General features: G+C 44.5%; 1 protein-coding gene across 7 annotated transcripts in view; it reads right to left on the minus strand.

Annotated features, from left to right (window-relative positions):
- Positions 1-24,797, minus strand: part of HDAC4 (histone deacetylase 4) — a 1,546,655-nt gene that overhangs the window by 26,538 nt on the left and 1,495,320 nt on the right. For all 7 annotated transcript variants that reach the window (XM_085645137.1, XM_085645138.1, XM_085645139.1 and 4 more), the window contains 2 exons: positions 20,433-20,517; positions 18,725-18,866 (listed from right to left, as the gene is read on the minus strand). In XM_085645137.1, the coding sequence (XP_085501263.1) occupies positions 18,725-18,866; positions 20,433-20,517 (227 nt within the window). The remainder of the gene's footprint in view (positions 1-18,724; positions 18,867-20,432; positions 20,518-24,797) is intronic.

The raw sequence follows: 24,797 nt of genomic DNA on the forward strand, positions 1-24,797 counted from the left end.
GGCCCGGACCGGGACTAAACTGGGGCACGGCGTCGAGCGGAGTCGACGTCGGCGGTGGAACCGGAGTCGACGCCGGTGGAGGAGTGACAAGGTTGACCGGCGTCGACGGGGACTCGAGAACGGGTCCCTCGGGCGCTTGCGGCGTCGAGGCCGGAGCCGTCAACGGCGCCGGGGCCGGAGCCGCCGGCTGGCAAGGCAGCCCAGTCGGGTTCGCGGGGCCCGAAGGCGCACCAGCGGGCGCTGACGGTGGAGCCAGGCTCCTCATGGCCGAGAGGAAGGCACTGACTTCCACCGGCGTCGCGTTAGTCCCAGGGACCGGAGGGTATGGGGATGGACGCGGCGCCTGCGGCTCCGCCGGAGCCGCGGGGGTGGAACCACCCTGACCCTCGACCGAGTCGCGCGACCGGCGAAGGGAGTCCGAAGAGCGATGTCGTCTCTTGGACTTCTTGGAATGCTTCGACTTACCCGAAGACTTTGATCCCGACGACCGATGGTGACGTCGGCTGCGGCTCCGCGACCGATCCTTGGACCTCCTCCTGGACCGGGATCGAGAGGCGCGCGGAGCCGAGTGGCGAATCTCGAGAAGCTTACGGGACCGCTCCCGTCTAGCCTTCGAGGTCAGGGCCTTACAGTCCGAGCACGACTCCGCGTCGTGGTCGAGGCCCAAACAGTACAGGCACCGGCGGTGATGGTCCGTAACCGACATCAATCGGCTACAGTCCGTACAGGCTTTAAACCCAGGCATCCTACCGGCACCGGTGTCGATAGACAGGATCAAAAAGGATCAAAAAGTTAGTCAAAAATTGACTAAAGGGGTAGCTCTCCCGGGTCTGCGCTTACTGGCGCGGAAAAAAGAAGAACTGACGTCAGCGCGCGAGGGCGGCGTCTAAGTACTCCGACGACGTCATTCCGGCGCACGACGCCGACGACGGACGCGGAGCCGCAGACGACGCCTAGCGACGCGCAAGGGGTATTGCTGACGAAAAATCTTCCGGATCCAGACTGACGCCTGGGGATATTCTAAGGTGAGGAATCTAACTAACGTGTTTCTTTCAGATACAGATAATACATGACCAATGCTGGGCCTTACAAACAGCGGCGGCCATCGGAGAAGCAGCGCAGGCCTTGGACCTAGACGACCACACCAAATCTGGCAGTGAAGATGGTTCTGAGATAGACTCTACTGCTCCTCCTGATGTAAACACTACGAACTGCATAATCTAGATTTAACTCTGCTATTGTGCTGGATTTAGAAACCCTAGCCGATTTTTACTGATAATAGTTACTATCTTATAGCTGAACCTACATAACATTGCTGCATGCTCTGGGTTGGTGACCGGCAGGGCATGTACTGCAATCCGCCTCCTCCGCCGTCTTTCCTGAAGGCATAAAATGTTGTCCATAACATATCTTCAACTGTTGTGTCGCAAATGTTACTCCACTGAATATTCTACAAAAGCCTATTCACTTGACATATCGGGGACACGTCCTACTGAGCTCCACGTGCCCCGCCTCTCCCGAAGGTACCTTCTTCCGCTTTGTTAGATGAACTGAACTAGAAAGTTCGACAGTTTGAGCTGATACACATTGTCCCTCTGCTCTGATGGAATTTCCAGATTTTGTCATTTGGTTAACGATAGTTTACATTTTTTTGTTGTTGTTCGATGGAGCCCACATCCATGTTCGTTGGCCAACGTCTGCATGGTGTGCTCCTGGCTGTCAGGTGATCAATTACAGGATTCCCTTTCACTGCACTGATGGCTCCCAATATTATTCTTACATAGAACATGAGGGGTATTCATAAGCCTACACGAAGATACTCCCACTACTTCTACCTCAGGTGACGTTCCATCCAAATTGCACTCCCACAGGAGATGCATTTAACGCTCCCGGAGGCCACTAGGCTCCAGAAGCGCTGGCGGGGTCAGCTGTTTGGCACACATTTTTCTACCTATGCTAGAGGGGCATTAATATGGATTAGGCCGGGACCCCCTTTTATAGCTGACGAGACTGACACTTATGTAGAGCGTGATACGTTTTTGTGCGAGGTCGCCTGGACGGCCAACAGATACTAATAGGCTCAGTCTATACATCAATTTCGGAACAAACCCTTTTTCTTGACAAGCTATCTAGCATGCTTTCCCCGGCAAAGCGGACTTTCGTGGCTCACAGGGGGCGACTTTAACAGTGTCCTTGAACCGGGACTTCTTGTTTCCCCCACAGCCCAATGCACCTATAGTCTCAACTGCGCGGGTGCTCCACGGCTGGCTTCAACACTGGCAGTTAGTGGACATTTGGCACCAGCGTAATGCAGTGGTTAGGGTGTACTCATTGTTCTCTGCCCCAAACCAATTGCATGTCCAACTTGATAGACTACTTTGCACAACTATCTTTCTTCCCTCAGTACCACAGACCGACTATCTGGGTTGGACCCACTCGGACCACATCCCGTAAAACTTAGTTAACATGGGACACCACTATACCGCCATTCCCACTTGGCGGCTACAACCAGGGACCCTGGAAGACCATCCTTTCCAGGCATCTTACCCCTGCTGGAGAGACTGTGCTGTCTTATTTATGCAGCTCACTCAGCCCGCAGGCAGTAGCACAGGTCAGGGCGCTTGTTGGCATGGCTGATTCACCAGGATCAATCCTGTTCTCCTATCCGGACATTGTGCTCCACCACCAGTACTTTACTTTATACCCAGCACGAGATACATTTCCAGCACACGCAACATTACGCATCCTTATATCAGGCAACCACTGCGGCTGACCCTACATACTCAGTACATTCTTCTCCTCGATCTCGTTGCCTCATATCACACCGAGCAGAGCTGGATGACCCTATCACACAGTTCAAAATACTGGAAAGCATTTGTGCGTGTGACCCTGGCAAGACCCCGGGTCCTGACAGCTTGCCCACAGAATTTTACAAACTAGTTGCTCCCTGGTTGAAGCTCCTATACGAAGAAATCTTCTCTGTCACTACCTTATCCAACTCCCAAAGAGAGGCCTTGCTTGTCTCGCTCCCCAAGCCAGACAAGGACCCTATGGAGCTAGGATCAGAGGCCGCTGGCACTGCTTAATACAAACAATAAGGTCCTGGCTAAAATCCTCGCAACCTGATTAGTGGCTCTAGTTTCAGCGCTGATGCACCTGGACCAAAACAGGTTCATGCGCGCACGCAACATCTACTTGAACCTCAAATGTTTCTTTTCTGTCATGACTTTCACCGCGGCATTGGCCCAGAGCAGGATGCCTTGTGTTGAACCTCGAAAAGGCCTTTTATTATCTGGAGTGACCCTTCTAGTTTGAGGTGTTGAGGCGATATGGCATCGGTTCCCGATTTTTGCGACTAGTGCAGTCATTATACACCCTCTGATGAGAATCAAGACTGTCTCCTCTATCTTCGGGCCAATTTCAATTAGTTGGGGCACTTGGCAGGACTGCCCACTCTCACCCCCTACTCTTTTCCCTAGCGATAGAACCACTAGCGGCGGAGCTTCGGCAACAAGGGGAGACCTGGAGCATACACTTAGGCGAAGGTTTTCATGCTGTATCTCTTAATGAGGATGATCTCCTTTTATACCTCAGGGACATCCATAATGTCCCTGGCACGATAGCTAAAGCGCTGCATTGCGCTGCGGAGCTGACTAGCCTCCAGATCATCTGGACAAAATCAGGCTTCTTCCCATTTACACCGTACTTGTCAAACCCATGACTTGCCTTTCCTAGAGTGACTTATACCCTGGCAGTCCAGTACGTTCTGGTACTTGGGCATTCGCATACATCACTCTCCGGAGGATATGTTTGATGGCAGCCTCACGCGTTCAGCCACATCCATCAGAGCACTGATGACTTTTGTGGCGGACACTACCGTTGTTGGTGATGGGCGGGGTGGCCCTACTGAAGATGGTGGTCCTCGCTCAATGTTTATACTATTTTTCCAATCTACCTTTATACATCTCATTGTTCTGAGACTTCAGGATGCAGATCAGGGAATTCATTTGAAATTCTGGGTGCATCAGTGTGGCGTTGGCAAAATTATGCTCAACTTCGGACTGAGGCGGCTTGGTGGTACCGAACCAAGAACTATATTATCTCACCTCTCAACTTCAGTGGGTAGGTAAATGTCTATATGCCCGGCAGTTTGCTAACACAGTCACTATGCTACTGCTCTGGACACTGATCCGTATCCTTCACCTGTTTCACCCACCCACTCGTGCTAATGTGCCGGTCCCCCTGTTGCTGGGTGTCGCACACTGTTGCTATCGACAGTGCCTCTCTCTTATGTGCTCAGTGACTCCCTATGTACCAGCATTAGCCCTACTAGGCACTCCCAGAAATGCCACCATTACCTCCGCAATTGAACTCTAAACCTGGCATGCTGTAGGATTACACACACTGGGAGACCTCCACAGTGATGGTGCCCTCATCCCCTATGAGACCTAATGGGCGAATTTGAGCTGCAGCCATGCCAGTTCCTCATATACAGCTCCCTGCTGGTGAAGCTAACCCACCATAGGGCGACTGAACTACTGAGCCATCGACTTACTTTATAGTACAATATTTACAGGTTATTGGACCCAGTAGGCACTTAGTATATTGGCGGTCTGCCTCAGCGCAAACTCATGCAGCGCCTTTGCATGCAGCCCTATGTGCCCATTTGGAGGGGAACCTTACCTGTCCCTGTACAGACAAGGAATGGGCTAGAAACCTGGGGAGCCCCACTAATGTACCAGGCGATACGAGGTTCCGCCTAATACAGTTTTATACTGTGGTCCTATCTTACTATTGCCAAAAATAACCATCATTTCCACCGTGTAGACATTGCCTGACCCTGCTGCTCCCTGATAAATGCAGACCAACTCCAAGGCAAGATGTCAATGACCCAACTGTTGACTTACATGGAATGCAACGCACTACACACATGGGAGGCATACATGCTGAGCCTGTTCCCTAGAACCAAGAAAAACAAGACAACCTCTAGGTTTCTTGACTTGGGCATCCTGATGACTAAACAACGCATCACCCGCAGGTCGAAGTCCCCAGAGCTCCCATCACTCGAGACATAGATGCACTCCTTTCTTGTGTGGGCACAGGCAGTGTGTGTGGCATTACACCAGGAGGATGATTTGGGATTACGCGAATACCCTGCAGCCTCCAGTTGGGGTGCAATTTTGGCAGATCTCCAAGCTCTCTCACAGGGGAGTAATGGAAGCGATCCGGACCCATAGTAAAACGGGTTGGTGCAGTGGCTGGCTGCTATATACACGGACTAGCGCCCCACAATACTGGTCTCGCTCTTCTCCTGCCAAGGCCAAGAAGGTTGTATTTCAATTTTCATATTTACTGACCTAATCACATACTTCATTGGACTTTATGGCTTAGGGATAGGGATTTGAAGTCACAGGCTCCAGTTACTACTACTGTTTTATTCTCGTATAATGGAATCTTTTCTCCTATACTGCAATGTAGCTAACTCTCGTGGGATACACATGAACCATTCGATACCCTAGCTTGGTAACTATTCTACTGAACTTTATTAAAAAAGTGTAACTTGTCGTTTAAGTGATCAATTGTCTGAAGTACTTGTTGAAAGCTGTTTTTGTCAATGCTGCAAAACTGCTTACATGCTCTCACTTGGCTGTAAAAGGGACTATATTCCCACTTTTCTATGTTGAAAACGTTGTATATAGAATGCATAAAACGTGATGAAAATTTTAAATCAGTCACTACTTCTTGTAATTCCATAAAAGCCAAGAATATATTTGGTTGGGAAGGCTAAACTGAAGTCAGTATTTAGAAAGTTCTCTTGGTAATGATAATAAACAAGTTACCCTGTCTTATGACTGTTCAAATCCTACTCCATATTCTCCTTTCATAATACTAAGATATTACATTCACTACAGGTGATAAGAGCATATGCCTACTCCATAGCTTTACCTCTTTTGTTAAATATATAATGACCGTAAGCATACACTATACCAGCCAATTTACCAGCGTTTATTTTCCAGTAATACAAGAAATATATACACAGATAGCAGGCATGGTGGGTGAATCAAATATGGCATTTGAAAAAGCCCTTGTCAGTGTGCAGTGGAGGCAATAGATGATGGAGCACTAAATGCATCAGTTGAAGTAAACAAAAAGACAAAAAAGAAAGAGTTTGTGTGTGTGTGTGGAGAGAACATTTCCCAGTTACCATGAAAATCTAAAGGACTTTAGGAAAAAACAGGAAGTCTGTGCCTCAGAAAGCCATGTTTCTTTATCTCTTATACAGGTGGAGTGCACCCTGAGCGGAGCAGTAAGAACACTTAGTGTCATGATAGCATGTCTGAATACACAAGTTACTTATCTTCAGTAACACCCTGTTAGAGACTAGCCTCAGATTCCTTACCTTAGAATATTTCCCAGATGTCAGACTGTATCCGGAACCTCTATGCACCGGTAGGTGGTGCCCTTCGTATCCCCATCAGCACGGTCTGCGCTGGAAGTGACGTGTTGTGGAAGTGACGTGTGCAGTGCCTATATAGGCACCACCCCTGCGAGCTGACATCAGTTAACTTTCCCATCCTTTCCACGCCAGAAGCCCTGCGCCACGTAGTTTGGTGATGTACCAGAGTGCAGACATTAAAAACCCTGTAAGGGCTACCCTATAATGAGAAATCCGTTTGCAGAGCAGGGAGGATCGGTAAGGAATCTACAGCTAAATTGAGTCTTTACCAGATAAGGGGTTAAAGAAGATAAGTAACTTAGCTGAAGATTCTTACCTTAGAATAGATACGCAAGCGATGCCTCTTCAGAGGTGTGTCTCCTGGGAAATCCTGGACGGATGAACGGGCAAATTGTCTGTCACGACGGACCTGACTGTCCAGGTAGCAGTGCATGGTGAAGGTGTTCAGAGGCGCCCACGTTGTGGCCCATCAGATATCTAGGAAAGAGACTCCATAGGCTAATGCAGTGGTCGCAGCCTTGGTTCTGGTGGAATGAGCTTTCAGGCCCTCAGAGGGTTGCTTCGTGGCCAGTGTGTAGCTGATTTTAATGCAGAGTATTGCTCCAGTAAATGCAATGAAGAGATGATCATTCACCCGGTATTCCTTAGAATGATCAATGTGGAATGATAACACTCTTTTTAAGGCCAGGCGATAGAGCCTGCCCTCATCTTTGAAAGAGTGAGCGTGTCAAAGAAGGTCTTCAGTGGAATGGTCTGGCTGACATGGAAGGGTGTCACCACATTCGGCAGAAAAGAGGCACGTGTTTTCATAACCAGTTTCCAAGGAATGTGATGTATGGAGGGTGCACGGAAGTGTCTGCAGTGCGCTAATGCTCCTGGCCAATATCTTGGCCACTGGAAAGGCAGTTTTGAAGGTCAAAATTTGTTGAGGGCAGTTGTGCATAGGTTCAAAGGGTGAGCACATCACAAATGTCAATACCAGACTCAAGTTTCATTGGGGCATGATGAAGGGTGTTGGAGGGGTTATATGTTGTAGTCCTTTTAGGAAATGGGTCACAACAAATTACTTAAAGAGGGAAAGCTAATCAGGTAACTGCAAGAATGGAGATAAGGCCGAAAGATACCCTTTAACTGTGAACAAAGCAAAGCCTTACTTGGCTAGTGAGGGAACGAACAACATAACTTCAGATAAAGGTGCAGAAAGGGGATCAAACTTTTTGGAAGCACACCAAGACACAAATCTGTCCCAATATCAGTTGTATAATGTCTTAGTTGAGAGTTGCCTGGCCGTCTGAATGACATCATAGACTTCTGTAGGGAGGTCAATAACTGTCAACTGCCACCGCTCAATCTCCACGCATGATGGCGGACCGTGCACAGGTTCAGGTGCAGGGCCCTGCCCTGTTGCTGTGACAGTAGATCGGCCAAAAGGGCAGCCTGATGAGAGGACTTATGCTCAAGAGTTCGGGATACCATACTCTCCGTATCCAATCTGAAGCCACAAGAATGACTTGGGCTCAGTCATTCCTGATCGTCTTGAGAACTCTGGGTAGGGGTGCTATCAACAGAAAGGCGTATTAGAGGCCTGAGCTCCACTCGAGATGAAGATAGTCTCTGCGCAAGAGTTGCCATGGAAACTCCAATGCACAGAAATGCCAACATTGTGCGTTCTTGGTGGTGGCAAATAGATTTAACCAAGGTTCTCCTATTTTCTGAAGAGACCTTGCCCACCTCAGGATGGAGCCATCATTTGTGATCCGTTAGGCTTCGATGGCTGAGTTAGTCGCTCTCGGGTTCAAAGAGCCCGCCAGATGTTAACCACCAGGGAAATGCCCTGACATTCTGTTGTCCCTGAACTAGCCTTTCCTTGATGGAAGGAAGAAAGGCTTTCAATAGCGGTCAGATAACTCTCAGCTCCAACAGGTTTATGTGAAGTTGAGACTTCGCCTGAGACCAGAGTCCTCAGATCTCCACCTCTCCCAAATGGCCACCAAAACCCAGGAGTGATGCATCTGTCACTACAGTCAGCCCTGGGTGGGGAAGCGAGAGGGGTCTGTCGCTGACTCAATCGCTGTTCATCAGTTACCACTGTAGGTCTTTTAAAGTTCCCTCTAATATCTGGGCCAGGCCAGAGAGATTCCACTGATGCGGCACCCACTGGGACTTCAAGTCCCGCTGCAGAGCCTGCATAAGCCAAAGGGCATGTGTTACCAGAAGGATGCAGGAGGCCATGAGCCCCAGCAGCCTTAGTCAGTCTAACCGAAATCCAGGATCGAGGCTGAAACAGTGGAATCAACATCTGCATTTCCTGAAATCACCATTCCAGAGAATAGGCCCAAAACTGTACAGTGTCCAGAACAGCTCCGATGAAAGGGAGTGTTTGAGAAAGTGTTTGAGAAAGTGTTTGAGAAGGAGTTTGATGTGACTTAGGCAGCTTATAGTGAACCCAGCGAATTAAGGAGGTCCACTGTATTCTGGTGGTAGAAGGCAACGGCCTGAGACCAGCTTGCCTTCATCAGCCAATCGTTGAAGCAGGGGGAACACTGGAACCCCTGACCTCCGAAGGTGATCTGCAAGCACTACCATCACCTTGGTGAATACCCGAGGGGTGCTCGTAGGCCAAAAGGGAGCATAGCGAATTGATCATGCATGCGGGCCACCGATAGTCACAGGTAACGTCTGTGTGCATGCAGGATGGGAATATACACGCAGGCGTTCTGAAAATCCAACGCTACCATCCAGTCTCCACATTCTAGGACTGATTGAACTTGCGCTAACATGAGCATGTGGAATTTCTCCTTCAGGAAGAAATTGAGGGTGCAGGTCTAAAATAGGCATAGGCCTCTGTTCTTCTTTGGCATCAGAAAGTAGCAGGAAACCCCACCACAACCTACTGTTGATGTTGGTGCCCTCTTGATGGCTCCTATAATCAAAAGAGCCTGAACTTCCTGACGGAGCAAGGAAAGTTGGTTCTTCGTCAGCTGGTCAGAGGATGGTGGCATGGGTAGGAAAGGGATGGAATAAAGATACATTGCTTACATGTAATCCTAGATCTCTTCCAGGGGAATTACTCATCAAAGTCATAAGCACTAAATAGTCCCGCCCACATGTCGGGACCCCAGAGCACATATCAAATAATATATACGTATGTTTAATCGTTAATGATGTACGTAGTATCCTAAAACACACAACATATATATATATTATCTACTGGCGGTCGCCAGTAGATAGTTATAGTTACAACCTAGTTTCCATAGGAAATCTCAAAATTCTATTTTGAATAACTTTGGCGCCGGTTGACGAATCCTCACGAAATTTTCAAAACTAATGGGGCGCTCCGTTCAGCCCCTACCCCGAAAGTCTCGGGGTGATTCGTCAAGCATAGGGCCGAGAAAAAGGGGGGTCCCAAAACGCGTTTTCCCCATGCATTTTTCCATAGAACCTTTAGACACAGCTACAGCCCGAACGGCTGAACAGAATTACTTGAAATTTGGCAGAGAGGTAGCCATAAGGTCAAGGAAGTGCCTTTAGCAGGTCTGGTGTAAATCTCTTCAGCATTTCCTGAGAAAATAGCACTTAAAAGCATATCAATATCTATACGCGCGCACCGTGCGCGCACCCTGCCGTGCGCGAGCGCAATTCTGATTGGTTGTTAGATGTCGGTAAACATTTGAATCGGTCGAAACCAGGAAGTGTCGGCCGCCATTTTGTCTCTCGCAGTCTGACGGGGTGAAAAACAAAGGTGGAGAACGTGAAAAGGGGGCAGAGTGGACAGTTCCTGACCCCCTAGCCTTGGTCAGGGGGTCACAGAAGGACCCCCAAGGAAGAAAAAAACAAATATTTTTTTATTTTTTTTTTAAATCGTGAGGTGCGCGCACCCTGCGCGCACTGCGAACCGTGGGTGCTCGGTGCGCGAAGCGCACAGAGTGCCCTCAGAGCGCGCATGGTGCGCGAAGCGCACGGTGCGCGCACGGTGTAAAACCTGAAAAAAAAAAAACCATAACTTAGCATTTAAAAAACCGTACAAATTCACTGAAAAAACCATAGGTTTCACACATGTTATAGTTAGCTGGACATTTCACTCGTAAAAAACCAATGAAATTCCCCCGTTATAGTTACTGCAGGCAACTATAACTCACGCGACCGCAATCCTCTGCTGATGACGTCAGATATTACATCACTGATGACATATGTGTCTTTCTGAAAAATAAATATTTGTAATATATGTATAGCTAAAGATTAATGGAAGAAGACATGGGTAAATAAGTGTCTAAATACAGTGATGTAATATCTGACGTCATCAGCAGAGGATTGCGGTCGCGTGAGTTATAGTTGCCTGCAGTAACTATAACGGGGGAATTTCATTGGTTTTTTACGAGTGAAATGTCCAGCCAACTATAACATTTGTGAAACCTATGGTTTTTTAAGTGAATATATATATATATATATATATATATATATATATATATATATATACACACATATACACACAGCCTAGAGTAACATTAAACATTTCTGCAATTTAGAAAGATGAACATTTTGAAGTAAGGAAAACATTCTTTATTTGAAAAGAAAAAGGCAAGGGAATGAAAGTTATGGCTAGCCAGCAGGCTTTACTGAAAACCACAGAGAAAAACTGGCACTGTGCTTTTAAGACCTCCAAGACTTCCCGAGTCCCATCATGCCCCACAGGTGACAGTTAGGGCAGTTCTACTTTCCCGCTCCTTCAGGGAGGATCCTGGAACACTAAGCTCTTAAACTTTTGACATTTTTTGTGATATTTTTCCCTTCAAATTTTCCAAAATTTGTCTTCACTTGGCGGTTTTAAACACCCAGAGTGCTTTTAACCTTATTTCTGATGAAAATATTTTTTTCTCAGTTAAAAAATGCCATTCCTTTTCAACAAGTACCCTTCGTGTGGCAAAAAGATGGCAAACCTGACCCGCACTCTGAGTGGGAATGTCCACTCAAGAGAGAGGCACAGTTATGGATTGTGATGTTTTGCTCATTGCTTTCAAGTTGAAGTTATGGAAGGAATGATATCTTTAAAAGTGAGAGGGTTTAACTCTCCTACAAAATGGATACAATTCTGGCAGCACATCAATAACTTGCAACCTGATGTTATAGTTAATCAAGATACACACTTTAACTTTCACTAGTGATTTTTGGCCTCAATTGCAGATCAAGGAGGCCAGTCTGAGAATAAGGATTAAAGACTTTCTCACCAACATACAGGAGTGTAAGGACCCATTAGGAGGTATATTTTGCTTCGGGATCACTTTGGGAGTTGAATTCCAATTAGCAACCAAACGTACATGAAGTGAATACTGGTAAGGCACTTTTTTTTTAATTTCCAGGGATACATTTCAGATTTGAAGGGGGAATATTTTATTGGCAGTAGAAATCATCATAGTGTGGAATGGCTCACATTACTGTCCCTGAACCTATTAACGGCTGGTTAGAGCCATAAGCAAATACATCAAAGGGGTCATGAGATATATGGGATTTGTGAACTAGTTTAGATCATTTCATAGTGATGAGCACTGCCATTAATTCTTCTCAAACGCCCACAGGAGCTACCTAACCTATTCTGACCATGCAGATATTAGGCATACTTGGGAATTCATGAGACAGTGTGGTTCTATTGAAGATTTAAGGATGATATTTTGAAAGACTCCACCCAGACATCGGATGTTTACATAAGTATAGAGGCTATCTTTTACATCCGCAGATATGACAACATCAAAAATGAAATGTGTCACCTTTAAAAGCAAGGATTGGGGAAACTTATAACAATAGCTGCTTAAAGGGCATGGAAAAGATAAACCCTTGAGAATCAACTGATAAAGGAACTGGCCATCCTTGTTGCTAATCATAACACACAGGCCTGGAACAGACTACTGGGAGACCTAAATCGGTTCACAGGCCAAATAAATATCAAGATGAATATGGTGGAATTAACTTTGACCAGGCAATCTTTCTACGTGAAGAGTGACAATTGGAAGGAAGTGGCCAAAAAACTTAGTGTACTTAAATCTCAAACACGTGGGAGAGCTTTCAAATTACCTGAGTCGGACAGTGGGGAAAGAAGCAGATTTTTATGCCCCCCCCCTGTATGCATAAAATTCGACGAAATGAGATGATGAGTCATTATTTGGATTTCCTAACACTTTTCAGACTTTCGGAGAGATGTATTACGACCAAACCACCCCTCATCCAGGCGGCAATTGTTAGAGTGGAAATTAAGGAAATTACATTTTATAAAAGCACATGGCCCAGATGTGTACTCCACTGGATTTTAGAAGACCTCATCAGACATACTGGTCAAACTATTTTCAATCACTCTTATACACATTCACTTCCGGGAATGGAGTGAAACCATGCATGATGGAAGGGGACATAAACCTGATCCCTAAATCTAAGAAGGACCTCTTAAGTTTTACCTTCCAGAGGCCAATAGTACTGATTAATTCTGATGCAACAATATTAAACAAAATATTAGCCAACAGGCTTAATATAGTTCTACCACTCTAAGCTGAGACACAACAATGTGGATTTGAGGCTGGTAGGCAGAGCCATGATAATACAAGTAAGACCGCATATCATTTTGGGAAGATGCATTAAAAGTGCCTCTCCGTGGTGCTATTACTTTGGAAGCAGAGAGGACTAGGTGTTAATGAGTGAAGTGTAAGTGAAATGTCTAGGGTCTAAATTTACAGACTAGATCAAAGTGAACTGCATAGTTGCCAAGTCCAGAATGTTTCTCAATGATAACCCACCGGAACAAATACCCTCAAAAGGTGAACACATAAGGCTAGCCCTACTTTCGCCCCTCTTATTCGATTTAGGGACACAGCGATTACCCAATAAGATTTACCTGCATCCAGAATTGGGAAAGGTACAGGGAATGAATATAAAATAAGCCTCCCATTCTAATTTTCCTGGATGCAGGAAAGCTGGAGGTGTCCTTACTAACGTTAGTGGCTGAACGGCTGTCTTTCAACTAAAAAATAAGACATTCTTGTCATTATGTTCAGATGTGATGGCTGCAATGAAGGACCAGGTTTCCTCAAAACAGGAATGTAGATAAATGAAGTACTTTAGAAAATACCCCAAAGTCAAATGAAACACTCTTTTAGGGGAAATGGACCACACAGAGAGGATATATTGCAAGTCTTGGGGAACTGGAGATTACAAACACTTTCTTGGCGGGATGGAATTAATATTCTAGTGATGAATGTGAAGCTGTGGCTGCTTCATATATTCTAGGCATTACCAGTGCTTATGAAACATCATAACCTTGTAGACATTCATGCCAGCATCACAAACAAGCATTCAAAATGCAATTGGTCTCGCTTTAATTAAATTAAAGACATTTGCTTTGCTAAACAATACCATTAGCAAAGCAAATGGCTTTAACTTAATAAAAGGCGAGACCTATTGCATTTTCAGTGCTTGTATTAAATACCAGCAAAGTTTGTCCACCTTCTTTCTTCATAACATATAATGACTTGTGAAATTCCCCTTGTTCCGACCGATCTTTAATTTTGAAATCAAATAAAAAAATCTTGAACATGGTAACTCCAAAAATGTTTCAACTTGGTAATGCTCAATTTAATAATTTTTTTAAAAACGTATTTGCACTGAACATTTGATCTTAAGAGTGGTTGCTGTATGCAGTACTTCAATAAAGTTAGATATCTTTTAACACTTTTGGTATCCCCACCCCAAAGCACTAACAGCTCCCCTCTCCATCCCCACAGGTTGAAAATGAAAGACAGGCACAATATCATATGCAACAGGGACACCTAGAAAATAGTCTTGAAGCAAATGTGCCCAAGTACAGGTTCACATGTGCAGTCAAAAATTGGCAAGTCATTTCTCCGATATCTTTGTACAGGTACAAGAGAAGAGAGTGCTACACTGTGAGGAATGTATCCCAATGTTTACCTACCTCAACAACAAAGCTAAGCTCTGACTCATATCTTTAAAATGGGCGGCGTACATCTAGTGTGCTCGCACAAATGTTGAGTCCACTAGAGGAAAACACAGACTGCTACCTAGAAAAAGTACAAAGGCGTGGAAGCTTTCAGGAATCCATTCGGAGGTTTTTAGTCCTTGCAGCCCCAGAGGAATCTTATGTGGGTGGTAGTCCAGTGAGCCCTTTACCGCCCTCCATCCCTGCACTTTTGAAAATGTTGCAACCTTGTGAGACTAAATGTTTTCTTGATCAGTCTAAGTCAGGGGAGAAATCTGATGTGGCGAAGACCCACGGGATGAATTACAACTGTAGATCTTAGTTTGTAGAAAACATCAAGAGGCTAAGTAACTAGCAAACACAGTACCAACAAATATCCAGAAACATGGCAAAATCGCCCCTTTTCTCTTTCCCCATTTATGTCAATATACTGTGTTTAGTCAACAAAACACCCAATTATTTAAAGATCAAAACAAGAAAGATGGGAGGACTATTTAACCAGCACTGACTGTTCCGTACTGAAGCTGGAAAATGCAGAGGAGGTCCCAGAGTTCTGTGGCCACTGAATCATGCAAGAGAAGGTGGTTCCCCATGGGTAGCCACGCAAGTAAAAGAGAATGCATAATTTATTTCAAAGATCTAAGAAGTGGAAATTATCAGAGCAGCAGATCCCAGGACCTGGTCCCAAGCCACGTACACTGTCCAACCCAACCTACCCTGCTGCAGTACATTCCTGCAGAAACTACTGCAGTTGAGAAGGAGTTCAGTTTGAGGAGCTCTGGACTTGCAGTTTGGCGCTGCAGTCAGATAGAGATGGTAGGCCAGTTTGGTGTCACTTTTGGTTGGTAATAGTACCTCTCCTCTCTTGAACAGAGATGTCTGGCAGAAAGTTAGAGGCACCAATGTGCTCTCCTGCCTGAGCCGTTGTAACCTACACCTGCCACGAAACAAGACAGTATTGTTGGTGGCCAAAACAAAATATTATGGGTTAACTGTTGATTTGTCTGGGTCAGATCTTCCCTAAAGCTAAACGTCTCCTTCCTAAAGCTAATCTACGTTTCCTTGCAGTTTATACTCCGAAATTGCTACATATCAGCCAGCCAGGGGGTTCCTTTCTGGATCTTCAGCTTTGGCTATTTGCTACAATATGTCGAGGAAAATACATGTACCAGTTCCACAATCGAGAAGTGCCGATGCGTGCCTTTTGGAATAATTCTCCACTTGTTGAAGCTGTATAAATGTGCCCCACGACACCAAAATGGTTGTCTACACTTACAATTGTATTAAATTCAATCCATTGGGTGCAACTGTGGGGTTCTTGAATTATGTTATACACTTTGTATAGGTATCCTTTTTGCAACAACATCTGATGCAGTTACAGCTTCATGATTTATTATGAAAGTAGTGTCAACGCAGTATGTTTGGCACAAACAAATACACGTAGTAGCAGCAGACCACAAAAAAGTTCCTTCAACAGTAGGAGACAACACCCCCCTGAATTTTATGCACAGTGTTCCTTCCAGACCCACACCGGCGAACTACGATGCACTTGAGTTCCTTGGGGACGAACAATGAAAAATGTCTTTCAATCCCTAACACATCACAGTGCACCACCACTTAAGGAAGCTGCAGGGATTAGGAAATATATTGGTGTATTACGTGAATAAATCCTGCCATACCAAGTAATTGCCGGCATTGGCAGTTTGCTCCAAGTTAAGGAGGAATGCCAGAGAAGACTACATTCGCTGCAGATGCATTACAAATTACATAAATATATTAAAACGTGCCCAACTTTAGCACCATAATATGTTTTTTGCAAAAAACGACATCCAAGTTGGGCCATCACTTAAGAAAAGATTACTCTAACTTTCCAAATCAAAAGAACAAATGCCAGCTCATTAACACAGGACATTAACACCATAAGGACTATTAACACCTGTCCACTTGTGCTCCAGACCTCGACCTGTGGCGGGTACGAACACGCCACGCCTCCGTAGAGTGGTGTGCGCAGAATCTGAGAGAGTCGCAGCGGCCTTCCACTACCCTCTCTGAACGGCTTCAGGGGAAATTAGAGTCCGGTGGGATATAACGGTATGAGTTGATACGTTCATGTGCCGCGATTGGCCCCAGCTCTGTGTATACAAGGGTCTGTATTACCATAGGGTGAAATCCGGTACCGGCAGTACTATGAAGAATAGGCTACAAAACTGACACGCTGGTGACGCAAGTACAAACCAGGTGGGTGTCGGATAGTCCCCGAGTCAAACGAGGGCAGCCTTGGGTACTAAATCACGAACAAGCAAATGTACATAATCGGAAGTCTTCACAATGACAGAAGGTGGGTATTCATAGCAGGTTAATTCTGCGACGAGCGCATGTACTCTCTGGGATATCACAGCCAATAGATAACAACTGAGAGACTTATTCACCAATCACAAAAAAAAACAAGCGCTTGCCATTGCCTTGTCCTCCCCGTGACCCTGTGCGCCTCTGAGCTCCGTGCCTGCTTCACAGCTGTGTGAAGACTTTTCGTATCTGCTTGTTAAATAAACAAGCAGATACGAAAAGTCTTCACGACAGCCGTGAATCAGGCGAGGCAGTCCACCAAAAAGCCAAAGGGAGGCAACGAAAAACCCTCCTTTCCAATGGGAAGCCAGCGTTTACCATAAACGCAGACGCTACCCAATGGAAATGAGGGGCGGGGCTCGAGCCCCCTTCTGGAAACTGACTTGTTTACTATAGCTCTCGCAGGCGAGGAGCGCATGCGCGCTCCAAAGCCAGGCGAGACCTAAAAAGGGTTGGGGCTGGTGGGGGTGTTTGGTGTTCGGGGGGAGGGGGTCAGAGAGAGGAGAACCAGAGTAGTTGTCCCACATTATCATAGGAGTGGACTAGGAAGGGAACTAATAAACTGTGGACATAAACATGCTATGACAGGCAGGGACTTTATGGGATCTTCTAAGGTTACACAAAAAGGATAGGCCACACAATTTGTATTTATCCAATGTTGCATGGGGGACTCTTGAGACCTGGGATGAACTAGAATCATACATGGGGAAATAACCCTCTACTATTTGGCCCACAATTCACATTAGGCTTAAAGGTTAGGATTTCAGTCCTATGTAAGCCACTTAATGCTGCTAGTAAAGAATTGTCAGCATACTAGCAGAGCAGAGTGGGCGAATAAGGCAGACAAATGACTACAAGGATCTATTGAGATTAGTAGCCAAGGGATAAGTATGTCTCCAATACAAAGAAAGCCACTATCCAATGACTCAGTAGTATGTAATACCACAAGGGATACATCATGTTTTTCTATCAGCCTGATTTTTGTTGGGAGATGTGGGTGTAACGTTTTTGCACATCCGGTGAGGCACACGGGGCTCTTCAGAAGTTTTGCAACATAATTGCACAGTACACAGCTGGAGTGGATTGACAGAACGAAGAAATAATGGTGTCTGACAGATTGGTCTGGTATAGTCTGCTGGGTGCAGCCCAGGTGCCAACAGATGAGGTTTGGAAGAAACTCTCCACTTCAACAGTTATGCAAGGGTGCAAGGGTGTTGAATGTCTGGGATGCCAGGTCTGTGGAAAAATTTACTTCCAATTTTGACATTTAAGGACAGACATTCTTTCGGATCTCTGGCCCTCTCCTGCAGTACTTTCCCAGGATAGAACTGGCCTTAAGAAGTCTATAGATACTGAAGTCGTCAGGCTTATTTTTTACAGGGTGGGAAACTTGGTTTAGTGAGGTTCGCTATATCTTAGTGTGAGCCATGGACCTACATTTGGAAGTTGTCGCATTATCGACTGAGGCAGCACAATAGGGGGGGGATGGGGGGGGAGCGAGAGGGAAGATGTTTTATATTTGTTCAATGTTAGAAGTTGTATATGAACTCAACTAGGCAATTGGTTGCCTAATCCACTGCCAGCTATGGTGACATGAAGTACTGTGCTGTGCAGATCATATTGTGAATCAATAAAAAGAACCGTTCCTAATATTCTAGTTAAGCCAAGAAGCATATACTTCTAATTGATCAGCAATTGGCAGGGTTTCTTGCACTCATATCCTTATGCACTGAACCCATTACCCTGCACACAGGATAAGACATCCATTGTAGGGGTCGTAGTCTAATGTCTTACTGTCCAACAAATAACAAACCCCAGAGGAGATAGTGTCTTCCCTTTAACTTCTGTACATTTACTTCGATTCCTTAAGTGTGTACCCAGAATTAATAAGAAAATCAGTCACTTCTGCTACAGTTATATTTATTTGTTTTGTGGACTCTTACCTGTGCTCTACCTGCTTCACTCCCACAGACAAGGATGCCATTGCAGTCACAGTCTCTGCTTCTTCACTTTCGGACTTCTGGGCCTCCATCAAGGAATACCCAACAGTGGAGGAATGACGCTGGAGTGAAGACCAGTACTTACCTAGGAGATTAAAACAAACAAAAGATTGAAAGCAGATAAGTTTGTCCTTTCTGTCCACAGAATCCACAGGATCAGGCCCCATACTAAACTTACACCCTCGGGGATGGTATGGACTTTTATCATGTTCAACAAGTCTTTGAATAGAAAAGCACATCAACAATCTTCCTAGGCAAAGCACGCTGAATCAGAAGAGTGGCACAGCAATATCAGTCCAAAGGGTGCAAAGTTTGGAGTAGTGCTATAAATTGGGATAGCGGTACACCAGATATGATCAAAGGAGCAGAGTAGATTAGAAGAAGTGGAGTGAGTAAGAGGGGAGTAGACTGAACAAGAAGCACAAAGTTTACTCACAGACAGGTTTAACACATGATGCACTTATGAAATGTAACATACACCTACCATACTCAAGCTGATTGAAAAAGGGGCTGTTTTACACTTTGCAAAATATAGTACAAACTTAGGCTGACCGAATACAGCTTGCACCCAAAAGACAGCAGACTACATCACGCACTCAAAGGGTAGAAGAAAACATGTACTGTCTGGAAAGGAGTATATAGAGGTATGTCAAAGCATATTCATGTTGCAGCACCACAATGCATGTTCTGAAATCAAATAGATACTCAAAGTATTGTTGTACACGGTTGTAGAAATTATGACAACAAAAAGAATGAATGCAAGGAATGGCAAAACATGCAATGTACAAAAGAGAATGTAATCATAAGGCAGCAGTAGACTAGCTAAATAATTTATACGAAAGAAAACAAGCCATTCCTGGTGGAAATTTAGAGGCAGTCTACAAGGGGAAAAAGTGGACATTATTGGTGGTGAACCAAGGGATACCGCTGCATTTGTTCAGGACTACGGTTTGAAAACAGAGGAAGTGATTGGTATTCACTACGCTTTAAAGATGAATAATATTTATTACACATTGCCTGACTAGTTTTATTACTCAATAAAATAAAGCCATAAGAAGGAATAGTATTCGATCAAGGTTAACAAATTTAGATTCTTTTATCTGAAATGCAATTTTTTTTTAAATGTTAAGAAAGTATGCACTAAGCACACAATTAGATGTATCATTGAATTTTGGCTTAGGAAGTCTTTGCTGTTTTCCTTCAAGTTATACATTTTTGAAAAAGAAAATCGTAATAAGCAGAGACTTGAACTCTGCGAGTGTCCTCCTTTCTCCGTTTCTACAGCAAAAAAGCACAACAATGTGGAATATGAATAGACAGTTGCACATGATCTACCCCCAAGATGGCAGAACACAATGTGTACTTGGAGAGCAGGAGAGCAGCACAAGTTTGACAGACCAAAATAAACATACACTGCCTGTGTGCGGAATTCCAGAAGTTAATGCATATACAGAAGGGACAGACCACAGCAAGCACAGCGAGGAAGGTAGACCATACAGTAAAACAACATAGCAAAATAAATCATGTGTAATCATTACAGCAGCACTCAATATACGTATAGTATGTAACCAAGCATTTTTACGCAGGAGTGCAAGCACAGCACGGGCACCACAAAGTATGTACAAGAGACATCATAACACAACATACTTACTGTGGATTGCAATTACTTTCTCCATTGATGCGACTGCGTTTGCATTTGACCTTTGTTGCAAAATCGGCTCTGGTAAAGGATCGAGCTAAAGAATAAGAAACAACGTTGACATACGTCACCACAGGGAACTTACTGCCAGCTAGAAGGCCCAAACTATCATCAATTGTACCACCATAACTTGCCTTCCCCCATAATCACACAAGAAAAATCACCATCTGCATTCTGCAATCTCCAACCGGAATTATATAGAAAAATAACATAAGAAGGAACATGGGTCTGTTCATACGCAGAAATTATTGGCAATTCCCCTTTAATGCGTGAAATATTAGTAGTAGCATCCCACATTTCACAAAGAGTTATCAACTTTCACCAATGCTTCCTACTCTGATGCAGATTATTCAGCCACATAATTATCTCCAGCGTGAAGAATGAATCTGTAATGCTTAGCACTGCAGACTGGTCGCCGGTTGGTGGTACTGTAACTCTAGCATAGTTCCATGGGTATCACTTAGGAAGGTATGTAGCTTGTTCAAACCGCTGTCATACCTCAGACTCTTAACTGTCTCTAGCAGAGTTAGTGCTTCAAAGTCTCAAAAATATAGCATCTTTGAAAGGCCTTGGGTCTAAAAACGACCTGGATCTCAAATTCCGGGACTTCTGAAGCAAAGGCAGAGCCTGCCCCAGCTGCTCAACACATATGAAAGCTGCTAGTTTGTTTTGAAGCATGACTCGGTTTTAAATTAACATACGAACTAAACAGCAAGTTCTAAGTGGTATTTTTTTTATTTTTTTTTAGGAGGATGGTACGTAGGTGGACTAGTAGTAGACAAATTGTGAGTGCTGTTTGCTACCAGTCTTGCTTAAATAATCATCCAGTAAAGTTTAGTGAATGTGGATATGGATGACAAGATTATAGCCCTTGCTTATATATGATAAAACACAGATGGTATAAATTCCAGTGTTGATGCCTTCGTGCACATAGACTGTTTCTTGTCTAGCTTCTAGGGTTTTATGAGCCAGTGAATAAGAGACAAAGAATCCCCTATAGAGTAACATGAAATTCCAGCTTTGATAATGCGATTGAAATTGCATTGAGAAGCAAATGCAACACATAATGAATGTTTCTTTGAGTTCTTTTATATTCGTTCTTCTAATTTCACTTCAATTTTCTTTACAAAATCTATTCTGAAATGTCTGTCAGGTGGAGACACAGGAATATGAGTAGAAAACTCCACAGTTTGATTAACATGAAAAATAGGCATAAACCTAGTTACACGTGGAGTGAAGTCAACATATCTCTGTCCTCAATAATGAACAGTTCCTCAATTTTCAATGCTCAAGTAACTCTTCTGAGCGATGCATAGGCAAATAAAAAAATCACGATAAGTGCCAGTTTTATAAATGTGCCTTTTGTGCATGGCACAAAAGGTGGCGACTAACTTGGTAAGGTACATATTCAAAATCCAAGGATAAGGCGGTCTCATGTGTAGAGAAATTCTTTTTCTGAATACCCTAAAAAAGCATGAGGTTTAGTGCACTCATCTTTTTTCATGTAAACTGCCATATTAGACAAATCCATTTTCATTGTAGTGTAACTAAATTATGTGTCTATTAAATATACTAAGAGCAAAATTTAGTTTGGGAGATGTCGGACATCTGCCAAATCTGGGCAGATTATCCCCCCTTCTGCCCTATTAGACCTTATGCATAGGTGTGTGTACGTACACACACACACACACACTATCTATACCTTTTAAATATGGTAAATGTCTTGAATCGGCCAAATGCTACACTAACATTGTAAATGTATTGTACTTTTATTCTTCTTCACCACGTAACACATATTGCCATTTAACAGTATTAGACATGAGAGTAGGCCTGATAATGTTTGCGACTAACCAAAAACTGGAGCTACTGTTTGCTCTTTGGAAGAATCAGAATGTGGAAATAGGAATGCTTTTATACAACTGTGGCTTTTAAACCCCCCTTTTGCAGTAGTATGATAGCATCCTGTAACAGTCATCTTGAAGTTGTCTGTCCATTCATTAACAAATGGGAGAACACATTTATCTTGTTCCATTTTTCTCTCGTCCTCTTGTGATCTGCACTATATTTTGTATTGCGTGCGTTTCTATGCTTTTAAAGCCTCCTTGCGAAAGCTAAGTGGTTCATTGCAAATAATTAATTTAAGTAGGCACAAATAAAATATTGGAATTCCTTTTTAACGTCTTATTTAGAATCGGAGTATAAAGAATACTTCACATTCCCCATGGCGTGGAGTACTTTATCTATGGCTCGGTTCATAAAGAAGGGATTATAAGTGCGCCAGTGTAAATGTTGTTATTTATTGTGCAGCTGGGTCTGTTTTTTGTCTACTTTGGTATGAACTTGCTGCCGCCTAAATCCAAAAGACTACCGATTAAGCACCACACCAAGCGCGGAGATAAACTTGGGGACAGAGAGCTCAGCTGGGTTGCTGCTGGGAATGAGACTTCCGTCATGTCTTCAAACAAATTAGTTGTTAGGACCAGACTCTGCTGTAGATTCTGTTGGGTGCCAGCGGCCATGCAACGTAACGCCTGATGCCTCACGCAATTACCCATATCCGGGTTGGAGAGGATCTGCGAGTCGCGCTGGAGCAGGGCAATCGGAGCGCGAGGGAGAATTCAGCCGAGAGCCTGCAACGTAGTACTTTTCACCCACTAAACACTACCCCGCATCAGGGAAAAAGAGCGAAAAACGCGCACAGTGGGGGTCAGCGAGAAAAGGCAGAGAGTGCGCCCAGCGAGAAAAGGCAGAGTGTGTCCCGTGGAACCCCCGGAGGAGGGAGGAAGGCCCTCGCATTAGGGGGTACAGAAAAGGGGGGGGGGGGGGGGGAAAGCCTCGTGCAGGGGCTAACTAAGTCTGTAGAAACACGGCGCGCCGAATATACCACACCACAGCAGAGGCAAGTGCCTTTTAGGTCTCGCCTGACCCAGCGCATGCGCTGGTCTGGCGAGACTTATTGAGAGGGCTCCAAAAAGTGCTACCAGGCCAGCCTAGAGCTACAGTGCATGTGAGCGGGCGCGCGTGCCGCGATTACCGCAATTACTTTCACTTTCGCGGCCGCATGGCCGCTTTGATGTTTAATCGCGATCACTTTCACTTTCGTGGCCGCAGGGCCGCTTGGCATAGCCAATAGGTCTCGCTTTTGGGACCTTTATAAGTATTTAGTTATGCAACTGTTGCATGGCTAAACACTTATAAGGTCCCAAAGGCGAGACCTATTGGCTATGCCAATGCTTGTTAGTTATGGGGAAAGTCCCCTTTTTAAAAGCAAGTAAGTTAAAAACTGGTTGGGCCTGCGCAAGTGGAGGCCGTGTTGGATACTGTTAGACTCTGGAGGTCAAAAATAACAGTGTAGACGGAGTAATTTAAGCTTGGACACACTAACATCTCAAAGTCTATTGACAATATTGTATAAAACACGTGCTGTAGTAGGAGCTCATCTAAGATGGCACCCAAAAAGCTAAAAATATGTCAAGCAAGAAAAATCCCCCCCACTTCGAATACGGTTTTAAGTGACTATCAGTCCTCCAGTGGAGAGTACGGAAGGCCTGGAGGAGAATATCAAGTGTGCACAAAAAAAAAACTTCAAAGAAGAAATTGACACTTGAGATTTCACAAGCCAGTATAAAGGGGAGGGCATTGTGTCCAAATCCATAAAAGACTTTGTGGGGAAACATTTTTATTAAGAAACCAACACCCCTAAATAATCAAGACTTTGAGAAGGAACCAATATTAATTCACAAAGCTAATGAACACAGCGTCCGAAGTATAGAAGAATCACTAATGAATCAAAGCATCTTAAGTCAAATGAACATCAATTTGGAACCAAGACTCTCTTCATCACAAAGGATATTTTCTACGATTAGCACTGTTGATGGAGAATTCGAGGAGAATGTCCCAGAGGAGTTGGAAGGCCAGAGAGATGCTACAGACTTGAACATAAGATCAAATGCAGATAAAAGCCTGGGCCTAGGGGGAAACCAGGGCTCCAAGTTGATAGAAGAACTGGGCCGTAGTAGCTCGTTGGGTTTGGATAGATCATCAACACCCTAGGCATCAATGCTGGACATTATGTTAAGGCTATAAAAGATGCTGCAAGGCCTGCTAGAGGTTACATTATCAAATAATAAAACACTGAAGGACCATGAAATCTGCTTAAAACAAACAGTGGGTGAATTACAGGGCATTAGGAGTCTAATGCCGCCGTTGGTTAGACCAGTGCCTGATACCCTTGTGCATGGTGATGCGGTGGAATTAGAGTCAATGAATATTTGCCAGGATGTGTATATTTCTAGATGTCCAATGATAATTAGGAGA

This window comes from Triturus cristatus, chromosome 3_1, assembly GCF_964204655.1.
Source record: "Triturus cristatus chromosome 3_1, aTriCri1.1, whole genome shotgun sequence".
NCBI lineage: Eukaryota > Metazoa > Chordata > Amphibia > Caudata > Salamandridae > Triturus > Triturus cristatus.